Source organism: Heterodontus francisci, chromosome 6 (assembly GCF_036365525.1).
Source record: "Heterodontus francisci isolate sHetFra1 chromosome 6, sHetFra1.hap1, whole genome shotgun sequence".
Classification (NCBI taxonomy): domain Eukaryota; kingdom Metazoa; phylum Chordata; class Chondrichthyes; order Heterodontiformes; family Heterodontidae; genus Heterodontus; species Heterodontus francisci.
The window spans coordinates 83,978,825-83,995,343 of NC_090376.1; the positions used below are offsets into that span (position 1 = coordinate 83,978,825).

A 16,519-nucleotide genomic window follows, 5' to 3' on the forward strand; every position below is an offset into this window, starting at 1 on the left:
GTCAAGTTCCACATATAGGCCTGAATTTTATGCCGCCCCAGCGGATCGGATGGTGGCATGGGGGTGGCATAAAATTGAGTGGAGCCTCCTTGAGGTCTTCCCGCCTGTGGACAACTTTAGTGGGGGGGGAACCCAATCCCACCGCTGGTAAATAGCAGCAGAGGCAGGTAGGCGAAGGGCATGACACCTCCGGTGGGCATGGTCACTTAAGGGTCTCTTCCTGCCACTGCTGGTATTTTACCAGTGGCAGATTGGCATTTTGGCACCCAAAGAGGCTGCCTGGTAAAACCTGGCGGCCTCCTTGTGGGCTGGGGGTGGGTGGAGCCTCTTGATCGGGAGCCCTGTTACCCACGGAGGGCCCCCCCCACCCCACAGCACAGGCTTCCCCTGCTTAAACAAACCCTTGCTCTACACTCTGACCACCACCCTCCACTTGCCAGGCCTGGCTAATTGGCCCTGGCAAGACCTGACCCCATTTACCTTTCTGAGGCCAACGTCCATGTTCCTCCTCTTGCTGGGTGCAGTCCCAACAGTGGCCACTACTCCCAGTGGCACTGCTGGGACTGAAGTGCTGCCGGTCCTCTGATTGGCTGGAAGCTTTGAGGTGGGACATCCTGCCTCAGAGGCCACTGCCTCATCCTTAATTTCCGGCTAATGTATCTTGGTAGTATGAAAACATGACTCCTTTCCCCTTGTATTTTCCTCCCCACCTGGCTATTCTTCACACCACCTGCTTTGTTCAAGTCACTTTGAACCTCAAGTTGCACCCCAGACTCTCTGTACATCTCTTTCAAAAACCTTGCCTCCTTCATGTCTTTCAATTAAAATCCTTATCACTTACCATCACCTCCTTCAACCTCATGACAACTTCTTCCTTTCTGTGTTCATTTCTCTTCTGAATTGACTGCTCTCTTGTCCTCTCAATATCAGCCTTTGTATCAAGTCTGTTACCCTTTGCCACCATTTCAACACCACCATTCTCATGCCTGTATCGGGGTCTTCGCTGCTGAGAAAGCTATCCCTAACTACTTCCTCATCCTTACCACCCAGACTCTCTATTTCCCCTCCTGTAAATCCATTACTTTCATCATCTACATAAGGAAAAATTGTTTCCCAGTACCTTACATTCATAATTTCAAATTCCCACATCCTTTACCTTGGGCCCTCTATTCATCATAACACCTCTACTATAGCCAGCTTGCCCACCCTCTCATATCTATTTGTTTTTATTCATTCTTGGGATGTGAGTGTCATTGGCAAGGCCTGCATTTATTGTTGCCCATCCCTAAATTCCCTTGAGAAGGTGGTGGTGAGCTGCCTTCTTGAATTGCTGCAGTCCATCTGGTGTCAGTACACTCACAGGGAGTTCCAAGTTTTTGACCCAGCAACAGTGAAGGAACGGTGATATAGTTCCAAGTCAGGGTGGTGTGTGACTAGGAGAGGAATTTGCAGATGGTAGTGTTCCCATGCATCCTGCCTTTGTTCTTCTAGGTGGTAGAGGTTGTGAATTTGGAAGGTGCTGTTAAAGCGATGTGGCAGTTTACTGTAGTGCAGCTTGTATATGGTACACACTGCTGCTACTGTGCACTGATGGCGGAAGGAGTGAATGTTTAAGGTGGTGGATGGGGTGCCCATCAAGCAGGTTGCTTTGGCCTGGATGGTGTCGAGCTTCTTGAATGTTGTTGGAGCTGCACTCATCCAGGCAAATGGAGAGTATTCCACCACACTCCTACTTGTTCCTTGTAAATAGCTGTCAGAGTTTAGGGAGTCAGGAGGTGAGTTACTTGCCACAGAATTTCCAGCCTCTGTCCTGCTGTTGCAGCCACAGCACTTATATGGCAAGTCCAGGTAAGTTTCTGATCAATGGTAACCCCCAGAATGTTGGGATTCAGCAAAAAGAACGTCAAGGGGAGATGGTTAGATTCTCTTTTGTTGGAGATGGTCATGTTACGACCGAGTTGGGAGGAGCGCACTGTCTTTTCTAGTTCCACTTCTCCACAGGTCACAACATATATGTAAATGTTTACCCCGTTAATGATACAGCCAATCATATACTCTCTTTTTTATCCCAGAATAAAAATACACTGACCATGTTTCTTTAATAAATAACAAAATTATCAGTTTATTATCAAACAAGACTTAACCAGTAACGAAGCAAAGCATTAACACACAGATTGAAATAAGAAAGTTCCCTTTTTAAATTCCCCAATTACACTCGCACACACTGGAAAAAAAATTCTCTCTGCAGAGGTCTGTTATTAAAAAAAAAAAGCAAAAAAGACTATTTTGGCCAAATACTTGCTAATTCTTGATGGAAAAATAAGATATGGAAGGATGTCAGTTGTCCCTTTTTTGGTCTGGAGTCCAGGTATACAGAGATGGGTCACTGGGATCGTTTCAGAAGCAATCTGTTCTGGAGATGCCGAGAATTATTCTAGTAGGCTTTCTAGGAGAATTGTGGCATCATGGTTTTCCGCCAGCACACACTTGAATCACAGGATTTTTTTTTCCAGCTTCTCAGGAGCTATGCAGAACCAGGGATTTTAGTTCTCCCACACTGGATCTTTGCAGGATTTCTTCAAAGAGGTAGAGAAGGAGGTGATCTGGGTGTTTTTTTTTCCTTGGCAGGAAAAACACCAAGTGTCTTCAAGCAGTTCACACCCAACTAAACTGAAAACAGTGTCCAAACGCCAAACAGAGAGTCGACCTCCATAAACCTTGAAGGTTCTAATGAAAGGTCACAGACCTGAAATGTTAACGCTCCTTCTCTTGCCACAGATGCTGCCAGACCTGCTGAGCATTTCCAGCACTTACTGTTTTTAATAACCCTATTAACCCTTCATTTTAGTTTAGTTTAGAGATACAGCACTGAAACAGGCCCTTCGGCCCACCGAGTCTGTGCCGACCATCAACCACCCATTTATACTAATCTTACACTAATTCCATATTCCTACCACATCCCCATCTGTCCTTATATTTCCCTACCACCTACCTATACTAGGGGCAATTGCTAATGGCCAATTTACCTATCAACCTGCAAGTCTTTGGCATGTGGGAGGAAACCGGAGCACCCGGAGGAAACCCACGCAGACACAGGGAGAACTTGCAAACTCCACACAGGCAGTACCCAGAATTGAACCTGGGTTGCTGGAGCTGTGAGGCTGCGGTGCTAACCACTGCGCCGCCCACATCAAGATTGATGATCTTGTGTCAGAACTGGAAAAAGGTAGCGATGAGCCAGTTTTTAAGCAAGCAGGGGGAGGGGGAGGGGAGGAAAAAACGAAAAGGTAGTGATTAAATGGCAAAGGCATTGATGATGCACAGAAAAAGGGGCTGGTAATGGGAGAAGTAAAAAAACAAAAGATGGGACTACAGGAGGGGTAAATGGCAATAGCAAAATTATTACCAGCACCTACTTTCTGAAAAAATGGGAACAGTGGTTGTGATCTTAAATTGGTGAATTTAATGTTGAATCCAGAAGGCTATAAACTGCCGAATGGATAAATGAGGTGCTGTTCCGCGAGCTTATATTGAGCTTTATTGGAACAGTGTAGGAGGCCGAGGTCAGAGTAGGAGTGGGATGAAGAATTGAAATGGGTATCGACCAGAAGCTCAGGGTCAAATTTGTGGACTGAATGGAGATGCTCAGCAAAACAGTTACTCTCCAGTGTAGAGGAGTGGATACAGTGTACTAAATTGAAAGAAGTTCAAGAAACTGCAGTTTAACTTGGAAGGAGTGTTTGGGGTTGTGGACAGTGGGAAGAGAGGAAGTGAAAGGGCAGGCATAGCATCTCCTGTACTTGCATGGGAAGGTGCTACGGGAAGGGGACCGAGTGTTGAGGGTGATGGGAGATTGGATCAGGCTGTCACGGAGGGTACAGTCCCTTCAGAATGCTACAAGGGGAGGGGATGTGTTTTGTAATGGTATCATACTGCAGGTGGCGGAAATAGCAGAGGATCATCTGTTGAATGTGGAGGCTGGTGGGGTGGAAAGTGAGGACAAGCGGAACCTATTATGGTTCTTCTCTGACCCTCTCCCCCACTCCACCTCATGGCCAGGAACAGCCAAAGAGTTAGAAGTAAAAATAAAAATGAATGGGTGCAAATGAAAATCTCTTGTCCGCGATTCCACTCTCTGTACATGAATGCAGAGTAGCATATTTCCAGGTTTTCCTCGGGTTCAGGGTGTCTTTCAATCGATCAGTTCACATCGGATTGGAATGTGTAGCAAATGAATTATATCAGCCCCCTCTTGTTCTGGCTGTTTCACAAAATAGGAGGGCTGAACGTGATATCAAGAAACGACTGAAAACACTAGATACTGCAAAGGCTATGGGCCCTGACAACATTCCGGCAACAGTACTGAAGACTTGTGCTCCAGAACTAGCCGTGCCCCTAGCCAGGCTGGTGCAGTACATCTACAACACTGGCATCTACCCGGCAATGTGGAAAATTGCCCAGGTATGTCCTGTGCAAAAAGGCAGGACAAATCCAACCCGGCTAATTACCGCCCTATCAGTCTACTCTCGATCATCAGCAAAGTGATGGAAGGGGTTGTCAACAGTGCTATCAAGCAGCACTTGCTCAGCAATACCCTGCTTATGGATGCTCAGTTTGGGTTCTGTCAGGGCCACTGAGCTCCCAACCTCATTACACCTTAGTCCAAACATGGACAAATGAGCTGAACTCCACAGGTGAGATGAGAATGACTGCTCTTGACATCAAGACAGCATTTGACCGAGTGTGACATCAAGGAGTCCTAGCAAAACTGGGAATCGGAGGAAAACTCTCTGCTGGTTGAAGTCATACCTAGTACAAAGGAAGAAGGTTGTGGTTGTTGGAGGTCAATCATCTCAGTCCCAGGACATCACTCTAGGGGTTCCTCAGGGAGTTCCTAGGCCCAACCATCTCCAGCTGCTTCATCAATGACCTTCCCTCCATCATAAGGTCAGAAATGGGGATGTTCACTGATTATTGCACTATGTTCAGCACCATTCGTGACTCCTCGGATACCGAAGCAGCCCGTGTCTATAAACAGCAAAATCTGGACAACATCCAGGCTTGGACTGATAAGTGGCAAGTAACATTCACGCCACACGAGTGACAGGCAATGACCATCTCAAACAAGAGAGAGTCTAACCATCTCCCCTTGACATTCAATGACATTATGATCGCTGAATCCCCCACTATCAAGATCCTGGGGGTCACCATTGACCATAAACTGAACTGGACAAACCACGTAAATGCTGTGGCTACAAGAGCAGGTCAGAGGCTGAGTGTTCTGTGGCGAGTAACTCACCTTCCGTCGCCCCAAAGCCTGTCCACCATCTACAAGGCACAAGTCAGGAGTGTGATGGAATAAGCTCCACTTGTCTGGATGGGTGCAGCTCCAACAACACTCAAGAGTATCGACGCTATGGAGGACAAAGCAGCCCTCTTGATTGGCACCGCATCCACCACCTTCAACATTCACTCCTTCCACCACCGACGCACAGTGGCAGCAGTGTGTATCATCTACAAGATGCACTGCAGCGACTCACCAAGACTCCTTAGACAGTACCTTCCAAACCCGCGACCTATACCACCTAGAAGGACAAGGGCAGCAGATGCATGGGAACACCACCACCTGCAAGTTCCCCTCCAAGCCACACACCATCTTGACTTGGAACTATATCACCATTTCTTCACTGTCGCTGGGTCAAGATCTTGGAACTCCCTTCCTAACAGCACCGTTGGTATACCTACATGCCAAGGACTGCAGCGGTTCAAGAAGACAGCTCACCACCACCTTCTTATGGGCAATTAGGGATGGGCAATAAATGCTGGCCTAGCCAGTGATGCCCACATCCCCCGAATGAATAACAAAATCATTTTCCTTGTGTTTATAGCAATAATGTTTGCAAACATCCAAAGATTAATTGTGCTGTGCTCACGAGAGCATGTATTGTGTAGCCTATTGGAAAGTACTTTATTAGAAGTTGATTGCTTATGGTAATTAATTACAGAAGGCATGCATGGAGACAATAGTAAATTTCTGGCATAGAATCCATTTGTCCAGGTTTAACCAAAACTATCATTTTCAAGAGCTTTGGAAAGGTATTGATGCTGTGTTTATATTACACAACTGTTCGAGGCTGTTGATGAAGTGGAATCTACTCCATTTATATAAGAGTACTGATTCCATAGCAACAGAAAACTGTGTGTATATATAACTAAAGTCACATTCTGTGACTTCATGTTCTGGCTGCTAGACCTTTCTTGGTGGCTAAAAAATGTTTGCACAATAATGAAATTGCAGGCCTGCACAGGTGAGCTGAAATATTAGCCCACCCCAGGTCAAAAAGGTGGTTTCTGATGTGCCCCCAACAATAGTTTATATTAAAGCCAGGGAGCTGTTATTGCTGGAAATGGGGAACAAGTGCACTTTTGGGAGGTTCTTGCTGCCTTTAGGAACAGAGGGAGCAACAATGCTTAATTTATTGTACAGCACTATATCAGGTGTTTGACCTTTGAGGTTACTGTGGGCTAAAAATTGGTCTGAGCCTTTTTTGGGTTCGGAGGTCATGATTCATGATCTGACCACACCTGTTGAGATGGAGGTTGGAAGATCACAAATTTTGTGCTGCCACCTCATTTACCTGATTGTTACACAGGACTAAGCATCTGCCACGCTGCTGGCTGCCTCTGTGGTCAGCAGGGTGCTCAGCGGCATGTGCTATATCACATGGTACAGAAAGCCTTCTGTTCTTAAAGGTAATCTGTCCCTCCTAAGGGCAAGCTGCAATGGATTAGAGGAGACTGCTGCTGAATACAATTGCTGTAATTGTAAACAAAGAAATTGGAACATCAGAGAAGAGCGAGGTTTCCAGGGTCATGGAGGTGGCATTGGAGGCCTTAGTTGTGGAGGTGGACAGGATGAAAGGTGCCATGGTTCCACCGGGGTGGGGGCAGGCCAAGAGGCTTTCAAGTATTACCCTTAGTAGGGAGCAGGAGAAGGTGGCCAGGGAGGTTAATTCCCCATGTCTGGCCCCGTGTCACAAGAGGTCTAAAGACCTCACCTGGGTGGCCAAAATCAGTGAATGCATCTTCACATGTTACCTCCTACCCACTACTCCAACAACTTCTCCCGTTGCTCGTTGAACCACACCTCAATCACTCACTTAACACCAGACCCTGGAACTCAGGACTCAAACCTCATATCTAGATACTCAACCTCACCCAACCTCACATGCCTATCAGTGCTGTCAGTCTCACACCCACTTCTCACTCCTTCCACATACCTCCAGTTATTCAGCTATGGCAGGCACATCACACAAGCGCAATCCTATACAATTACTGACATTCCACCCTCTCTCTTGCAGGACAAGGTGGCATACAATAGAGGGAACTAGCAGGGACAAGGATGGCTGCATCTCCCTATTGTCCTGCAGACCCAGAGGCATTGCAGCTGCAGCTCCCATATCTGTTGCAACCTTTATGTGGACAGGTCCACCAAATCCTCTGCCCTTGCTGTGAGGATGAAGCAACACTCAGCCAAAACCAAGAGCTCACCACAATACCGCCAAATACACTCCACAATATTTTCAGACAGTTTCAATAGAAAAAGTTATTCAAAATTACCTTACCTGCAATTTCAGTGCCTGGCCCTTTAAATAACACCATTGCTGGGCCCTTCTTGCCACTGAATGCTTAATCTTTGATACATGACACATTTGGAAAATGGGCATCACATCAGCTGCTTCCAGTGCATGTAGGGGATACCTGCGCAAGTGCCTTTCTCAAGATGGTACAGCTCGCACCCCCAGGAGGGCATTTGGGTTTGGTACACTGTCTCCAGTGTTGCTATAGATCTGAATTTCACATATTGTTTCTTCTCTCTGGGGTCTTTAATCATTAAAGCATGCAAAGAGGCTGCTTCAGTTACTGAGGCAAACGGAGCAATGCATCATGGAATGTGAATTATTGGACAGTAATTTGAAAAACACACAATACCTGCACTCCCCATTGTTGACTGTGGCTTAAGGGAGAATTAAAACACTGGGGGGGTTTTTAACCTCTGTTTAAATGGCTGTGAAATGGCTAAGTATCCATGCTGGCTGTCTGGCACCAGTGTCAGGAGCCCCGAAGCATTTTTCGTTTTAGCTCTCATATTTTGGGAGAGCTACCAATAAGCACTTAGTGAGCACTAGTGTGGGAAGCCTGCTATGCTGGGGGGCTGGAAATCTGGGGGCTGGTGACATGGCTGTGCCAAGCTGCGAAGTATTTGTAAGAAGAGCAAGACGCATCCTGGCCACGCTAAAATTACCCCCAGAAGAATTCTAATCTGTTTCTGCAGGACACTGAGTTGCATATATAAGCAGACACCTCCTGTTTCAGCTCCATTTACAGACCAATCTGAAAATCACATCAGGCAGCCCTTGGACACCTGATTTTCTACAGCTGGCTATTAGTTTTTCAGGCAAGAAACTTGTGGGCAGCACAACTGTCACATGACTGTCCCTAGACTGACAGCAGGATAAGAAATACATTTTTTAGTGTTTTCTGACAGCATGGCACAAAAAATACCCTGACTGCAATGTATTTTATTTTGCAATAGTTAATTTCCTGCTTTGTTGAAACATTTCAGCTGGCAAAATGTGATATGTCAAAAGAAAGAAATATTCTTCAGAGCATTGTCAGATACAGTATTGTGTAATTTGGTTTCAGCAGTCACAGGCTCACTTATTGCCATGGGGACTGACTGTGCATGCATGTAGCATGAAAGTCAACATCTTCCATAAGGGCTCCTTTTGCAATCCTGAGTGCCTTCCTGATTCAGTTGTCAGGATCTCATTTTATTTTAATAAGTGGTTCTTGACCCAAGTTTGTGTGAAAGTTTCCTTCCCCTGAATTTTTCCCCCGTGGCAATTGATTTTATGAAGTTGTATGGATAGTTACAATGTCTTGCTTTTTTATATGAAATGTATTCTTTGTTTTACCAGTGAAGGTGACTTTAGTTATCGCAGTAGATCATGAACATACATTTGTTAATAAATTTTGAATAAACTGCATCTCTTCTGTGGCGTCTTGCTACTTGTCATTGTTTGAACAATATGTTTTGCAAGTTTCACAGCTAATTGCAGTGCAGGATGTAATGTACCAAGTTGCAACAGACAATTTGTTCATAGTTATTTTAAATTTAGAACATTACTTATAAACTAACTAATTTTCGACTATAAATTGTACTTGGAATTCAGAGCCAGTTAAATGCTGATTATATTACCTTTGAATATTCATTGTTCTTATCATGAAAGATTTTCTGTATAATCCATTTGTATGTGTTCTTTTCATTGGGGTTGTGTTTTCAAGTAATGTTCCATTACTTTTATGCGCAGGGAGAATTAGTTTATGTTAACTATGCTCGGACTGAGGATTTCTTTCAGCTGGAAAGAGAACTGGGTATCAACTGCACTGGAAAAATTGTGATTGCCAGATATGGGAAAATCTTCAGAGGAAATAAGGTATAGATTTATTGTTCACATTTATTTGAACCATTTCTGTACTTTTCCACAGCAATTCTGTGATTAGCAAATAAAAAATGTTGAGCTTTGTTTTGAGGGCGAAAAGCCAGTTTATTCAAAATTGGCCATTTCAAATGTAAAACATCACAGTTAGGGAGCAGCCTCAGAGCTCCTGAGAGCTGTGTCTAAAATATGGAAGAATTATTTTAAACACTGATTGTAATCTGGCTATAGTGTAATGATTGTTCAGAAATATCACAGGGAAAGTACAAGTAGCATAGATGGCTGCAAGAGCATTTAAAGAAAGAATCCTCTAGAAAGCTGCACTCCACTTTCTATCAGCAACTCCAGTATTCTACAAAGTAGGTATCTACACAGTGATGGAATGTGATAGATCTTTTTTGTACCATTTGTAAAGAAAATCTTTTTTTTTACTGTTTCACTCATTACAGTTTAAAGATATGCACACCAGTGGGTGGCTTACTCCATGTTTGTTGTTTTTCAGACTGAAGGGAGGTATACTGGGTGCTTCCTCAGGGGTCAGTACTAGGACTACTGCTTTTCATGATGTATATTAGTGATCAAGAGTTAGGTGTACAGGGCACAATTTCAAAATTTGCAAGTGATACAAAACTCGGAAGTATTGTTATCTGTGAGGAAGATAGTGATACACTTCAAGAGGACATAGACAGGCTGGTGGAATGGGCAGACACATGGCAGATGAAATTTAATGCAGAGAAATGTGAAGTGATAGATTTTGGTATGAGGAACAAGGACAGGCAATATAAAGGGTACGTTTCTAAAGGGAGTGCAGGAGCAGAGAGACCTGAGGTTATATGTGCATAAATCATTGACGGTGGAACAGCAGGTTGAGAAAGCGGTTACAAAGGCATACGGGATCCCGGGCTTTATAAATAGAGGCATAGAGTATAAAAGCAAACAAGTTATGTTGAACCTTTATAAAACACTGGTTTGGCCTCAGCTGGAGTATTGTGTCCAATTCTGGAACTGCACTTTAGGAAGGATGTGAAGAGATTTACGAGAATGGTTCCATGGATGCGGAACTTCAGTTATGTGGATATATTGGCGAAGCTGGCATTGTTTTCCTTTGAGAAGAGAAGGTTGAGAGGAGATTTGATAGAGGTGTTCAAAGTCATGAGGGGTCAGGACAGAGTAGGTAGAGAGAAACCGTTCCCATTGGCAGAAGGGTCAAGAACCAGAGGACACCAATTTAAGGTGATTGGCAAAAGGATCAAAGGTGACATGAGGAAAATCTTCTTTAGGCAGTGAGTAGTTAAGATATGAAATGCACTGCCTGAGAATGTGGTGGAGGCAGATTCAGTTGTGGCTTTCAAAAGGAAATTGGAAAAGCACGTGGAAGAGAAAAAAATATGCAGGGCTATAGGGAAAGGGTGGGGAGTGGGTTTAGCTGAGTTGCTCTTGCAGATAGCAGGAATGGACGTGACTGGCTGAATGGCCTCCTTCTATGATTCCATGATTTCGTTATAGTCCATCCTTTAAAAGATCATGTCTATATTGAGCAAACCGCTGCATTTTTTAATGAGTCATGAATGTGTGGTATTAAAGTGTCAAGGATCGATACTCTTTGTTAAGGCCATTTCAGTTGGGCCACAAATTGATCTCAAAGAAAAATGCTTTTGTACCTAATTATAACATGGATGTGCAGCGGTTGAAGCTGGTCATAGATTCGCACAATAAATGTTGCAATACTGCTGTTTCTTATTTATGGGAGACTCACTTAAGCACCTGATACACAAGTAGGTGCTGGTGCCACCATAAACAGAAGTAGCACTGCAACTGAAGGCAGAAAAACTAAACAAAACATGGCTTCTGCCAACTTGAGAAGCTGAAACCCTCCTGCTTTCTGTCTCTCTCTGTCTCTCAATTGCCCTCGTTTTCTCAATTATCAGTCCAGATTCCTCTAGTCTTCTGGGAAGATATTGCTGGCAAGGCCACTGTTTATCACCTTGTTGCCTGGAGAAGCTGGCGGTGGACCTTCCTGTACTGCTGCAGAGTGTGTGATGAAAGTACTCCCCCAATGCTGTTAGGTAGGGAGTTCCAGGACTTTGACCTAGATATGATGACCAGATTGTTTTTACATTTTTAAATGTTTCACAACTTTTATTTAAAACAAACACATGCACAGAAACCACTGCTCTTGTATACACAGTTTGAAAATCATTTCTTAAAATATATTCTTTTGCTCCAGTAGCTTTATTCATGGCTAAGGAAGCTCTATATAGGAGAGGAGGATTAAAATCACTTCACAAAGAAAGAGCAAGACTTGGAATAACATGAATTATGCTTTTGGTGTTTCTTCCAACCTTACTACAGTTAAAACAGCCCTGTATTATGACTGTGGTGATATTAGCAGCCTATGGGGGTAAGAAATTAATGGGACTGGAAAATATAGAACTCTTCTCAGTGAACACAGGAGAGCTGGTCCATTGGTCATTGTAGGAGGTTATTGGCTCATTTCTTTCACATTTCCTGTGTGATGGATCTGGATAAGAATAGCAAGGACCAAATTCCCCAAAAGCTGAAGAAGATTAGATCCCAGGCTGGAGTATACTGCATTCCATGAACAGATTCCTCAATGACTCAAAGATGGAAGAGCCCAGCACACGCTTGCAAAAGACAAGCTGAAGTGTTTGCATCCATATTCAGCCTGTAGTGTGAGTGGCCGCCTCCTGAAATCCCCACCATCATAGTTACCAGTGTTCAGCCAATTTGATTCATTCTGTGATACAGCTAAGGAAACTGGACACAGCTAAGGCTACAGGTCCTGACAACATACTGGCTGTTGTACTGAAGACCTTTGTAACAGAACAAGCCACACCTTTAGCCAAGCTTTTCCAGTACAATTACAGCACTGGCATCTACCCAACAATGTTGAAAATTGCACATGTATGGCCAGTTCACAAAAAACAAGTCAAATCCAATATGGCCATTTATCGTCCTATCAGCCTAATCTCATTCATCAACAAAGTGATGGAAGGAGTTGTCATTAGTGCTATCAAGCAGTATGTACTCACCAATAATAACCTGCTATAATAAAAACAAGAAATGCTGGAACCACTCAGCAGGTCTGGCAGCATCTGTGAAAAGAGAAGCAGAGTTAACGTTTCGGGTCAGTGACCTTTCTTCGGGTCACTGACCCGAAACGTTAACTCTGCTTCTCTTTCCACAGATGCTGCCAGACCTGCTGAGTGGTTCCAGCATTTCTTGTTTTTATTTCAGATTTCCAGCATCCGCAGTATTTTGCTTTTATAATAATAACCTGCTCACTGGTGCACAGTTTGTGTTCTGGCAGGACCACTCCACTCCAGACCTCATTACAACCTTGGTCCAAATATGGACAAAAGATCCGCATTCCAGAGGTGAAGTGAGACTGACACATCAAGGTAGCATTTGGCTGAGTGTGGCACCAAGGAGCCCAAGTAAAGCTGAAGCCATTGGGGATCGGGGCTGACTCTCTCCGATGGCTGGAATTATACCAAACACAAAGGAAGATGGTTGTGATTTTGGAGTCCAATTGCTGGGTCAAAATCCTGGAACAGCATTGTGGAGTATATTCACCACATGGACTTCAGTGGTTCAAGGAGGCAGTTCACCACAGCCTGGATGAATAATAAACTCTGGCCTTTCCAGCGACATCCATATCACAAGAATGATTGAAAAGAAAACTTTGTGAGAATTCAAACCATTATGATGCTGCCTCTTGTCGAAGACATGGCTTCACTGTGCTTTGAAGGTCCCTGAGTCATGCTGCCAATTTGCATTGATGTGCACCAAAACCAGTTTGCCTCAATGCGAAACTAAGTTCAGTTGCACCCTGCGATCTGAAAATGAGACTTGGCACCTGCAAAATGAGGCGGTGAATTTTACAGACCCCACCCCCGACGTTGGGGGTTGTGGCGGGGGGGGCCGGAAAATGCCTCCGGGAGAGGCCCGCCATGGGCCTCGACGCTGGGAAGGCCCGGCCCCATATTGCCGACGGCGGCGAGGCCTCATGATGCCCCCCCCCCCCTGCCACTCGGTGACGTTCAAAATTTAAATATGTTAATTTATTAAAATAAATGAAGTAATTACTTACTCACTCCCGCCGTCGGTCCTGGTGCAATATTCATGCTGGTGGCCAGCCGAATATCGCAGTGGCTTCGCAATGTGTGGTCCACGCAGGCGGACTGCCGTTGTTTACATCCGCCACCTATCTCGGTGGCAGACATGTAAGATGCAGCCCGAGATTTTCCAGATTCAGATTACTTTTAATGTTGATAAATGAATGGCTGATCTACCAGTGGTCTTGATGAATAACCCCTTCATCCTACGTGGGAAAACTCTCTGAGTTGGGGTGTTCTCTCTCTCTGTCTCACCCCCAGCAGTCAGTCATAGATTACCACCAGGTAGTCTGCTAACGGGGTAGAGATGATATTTAGGGAGAATGAAAAACAGCAGCAGCAACACCTTTAATGTAATAACGTAGGAGAGAAATGGACCAAATGATAGAGGAATTCAGAGAGTGGGCTAAAGGTGAAATGGAAAAACTAGGTTTTGAGATTTTTCAAGTCAGGGAGTGACATAGCAAGACAAAGGATTAGAGAGGAAATTTTATATGGTGGGGCCAAGGTGGTTGACAGCTCTGCTACCAAATAAGGAAGATTGGGACAAGATTATATACCAAAGCCCAGTTCAGATCGCTGTGGGAAAGACTTCAATTTAAGTTAAGAGAGGAAGAGAACTGCTTGATAACTCTTTGTGCTGTGAAATATAAAGCAACTTCTGTGTGAATCTATCCTGATGTCCAGTTAGACAGGATTTGTGAATTTTTGGAGCAAGAGATTCCAGGATGTTCCAAGCATATCAGCTTATGCAGTATTTTCCAGTGTGGTGGCTGTGCTACTTGAGGTTTAGATGTGGTTCTGCTAAAGTTAGTTCCACTTCCGTTTTCAAATCCATTCTGACTGGGTGGGGCTAGTAGTGGAACAATTCCCAAACCCTCCTCGATTATTCAATAATAGGAGTATTGGGACATTTAGGCCAGAATTTTATGCCCCCCTTCCATCCCCTCAGGAGCGGGCTGGCGGGGGTGGTGGCGGAGGGGGGGTGTAAAATCCATTGGGAGGTGGAGGGATGCAGTTCCCGTCGCCTATCCACCCCTGCTGCAATTTTACCAGCAGCAGGGGAGGTGGCAAATGGCCCGCCCGCCCCAGGCCAATTGAGACCCTTAAGTGGCCAATTAATTGCCACTTAAGTGCTTCCTCCAGCCGTAATACTTAGCGGCATCCTTGCGGGCTTGGGGAGGCCCTCCAGATTAGGCCCCCTACCCTGTGCCCCATGGAGGGCCCCACCAGCGGTATGCACCCCCCTCCACTTTCCCTACAATCTGACCCTCACCCCCTGGCCAGGACCCAGCCGATTGTCCGTGACAAGGCCCAAACCCCACTTACCTTCCTGAAGGGCAATGTCCATTGTCCTGTTCTTGCTGAGTACACTCCCAGCAGTGGCCACTGTTCCTGGTGGCGCTGCTGGGACTGAATAGCTACTGGCCCTCTAATTGGCTGGCAACTCTTGGAGGCAGGACTTCCTGCCTCAGAGGGGCAGAAGTCCTGACTAAGGCTGATTAAGGGCCTGGACCACAAAAGATTGTTGCGTAGTTTCTCGCTCCCGGCGGAGGTGGGCTGTGCACCAAGTTTTTAGCCAGTGGCCAGGACTACCGTTTCAATGAAATTTCCAGCCTTAAAATAACTGTGCATGAGTGCAAGAATAACGTTGTGGATGAATTCCTTATGTGTTTAAATGTCTCTCAACTGTTTCTGTCCTTGTACAGATATGCACGTTTTTTTTTTTAAACGTAACTTGTAGTTTTAGTTTGGCTTTATTATATCTTTCTTGCTGTTTTCCAGGTTAGGAATGCAATGAATGCAGGTGCGAAAGGAATCATCTTTTTCTCAGACCCTGCTGATTACTGTGCACCAGGAGTGCTCCCTTACCCAGATGGCTGGAATCTCCCTGGAGGTGGTGTCCAGCGTGGAAACATATTGAACCTGAATGGAGCTGGAGATCCTCTAACCCCAGGCTTTCCAGCTAATGGTACGTATGATAGCAAGCAACCATACTCTTTGTCAGATAAGTGAAGCAAAAGCCTTTAGTGTAATATTGGGACTGTGCCTTGTTGACTGAGTTATTAATTTACATTCAGACTAAAATTAGTTTTTTTTTAATCCCTCTCCCCCTGTGTAAAAACTCTGTATTAATGGGAAATGAGTGTTGGTTGATATTATCCTTGGATAGATAATTTCTGTAATGGAGCCTAAATAATTCACATTAAAGACTATGGGCTGGATTTTCATTATGGAGGGAGGAAACAGGATCTGGGCCTGGTTCTGAAACATGCCTCCTCTGGGAAGCTGATTCAGATTGCAATTTTCAAATGGGTAAGCCCTTAATTGGTATGTAGATGCATTTCCTGTCCTTTTCAAGCCAGTGGGAATGAAAATGGCAGTGGGTCAGATCAAGTGTGGGGTTCATGCAGACTTCTATGGCAGCCATCACTGAGGCTGCTGGTTGTCCTGAGAGCGAGATCTGCCTTCCACTGCACCAGAGGGAAGTGAGATGTCACAGGGGATCTGGAGACATGGCACGAGGGACAGGCAGACCTTCACTTCATCGATGCCCACCTGGATCTAATGCTCCAGGCCATGAGAGAGAGGAGGGAGATCCTCTTCCCAGAGGGTCGCAGGAGGAGGCCACCTTGTCATGCAGCATGGGCACCTCTTTGTTCAGTATTATCCCCCTCCGCCCCCTTTTCCTCCTCCTCTCTTACCTCCTGCTCCTCCCCCAATGAGTTGCTCATTTCAGGGCCTCACTGTCCTTAAGGTCTATACCTCTCTGAAGATCATGTTATGGAGAGCGCAGCAGACCACCACAATGTCAGAGACCCTTGCAGGAGGGTATTGGAGGGTGCCAGCTGACTGATTCAGGCACCAGAATCACAT

At 45.1% G+C, this 16,519-nt stretch overlaps 1 protein-coding gene across 2 annotated transcripts in view; it reads left to right on the forward strand.

The window, feature by feature from the left end:
• naalad2 (N-acetylated alpha-linked acidic dipeptidase 2) overlaps positions 1-16,519 on the forward strand; it is a 204,216-nt gene that overhangs the window by 89,378 nt on the left and 98,319 nt on the right. For both annotated transcript variants that reach the window (XM_068033980.1, XM_068033981.1), the window contains 2 exons: positions 9,375-9,500; positions 15,428-15,614. In XM_068033980.1, the coding sequence (XP_067890081.1) occupies positions 9,375-9,500; positions 15,428-15,614 (313 nt within the window). The remainder of the gene's footprint in view (positions 1-9,374; positions 9,501-15,427; positions 15,615-16,519) is intronic.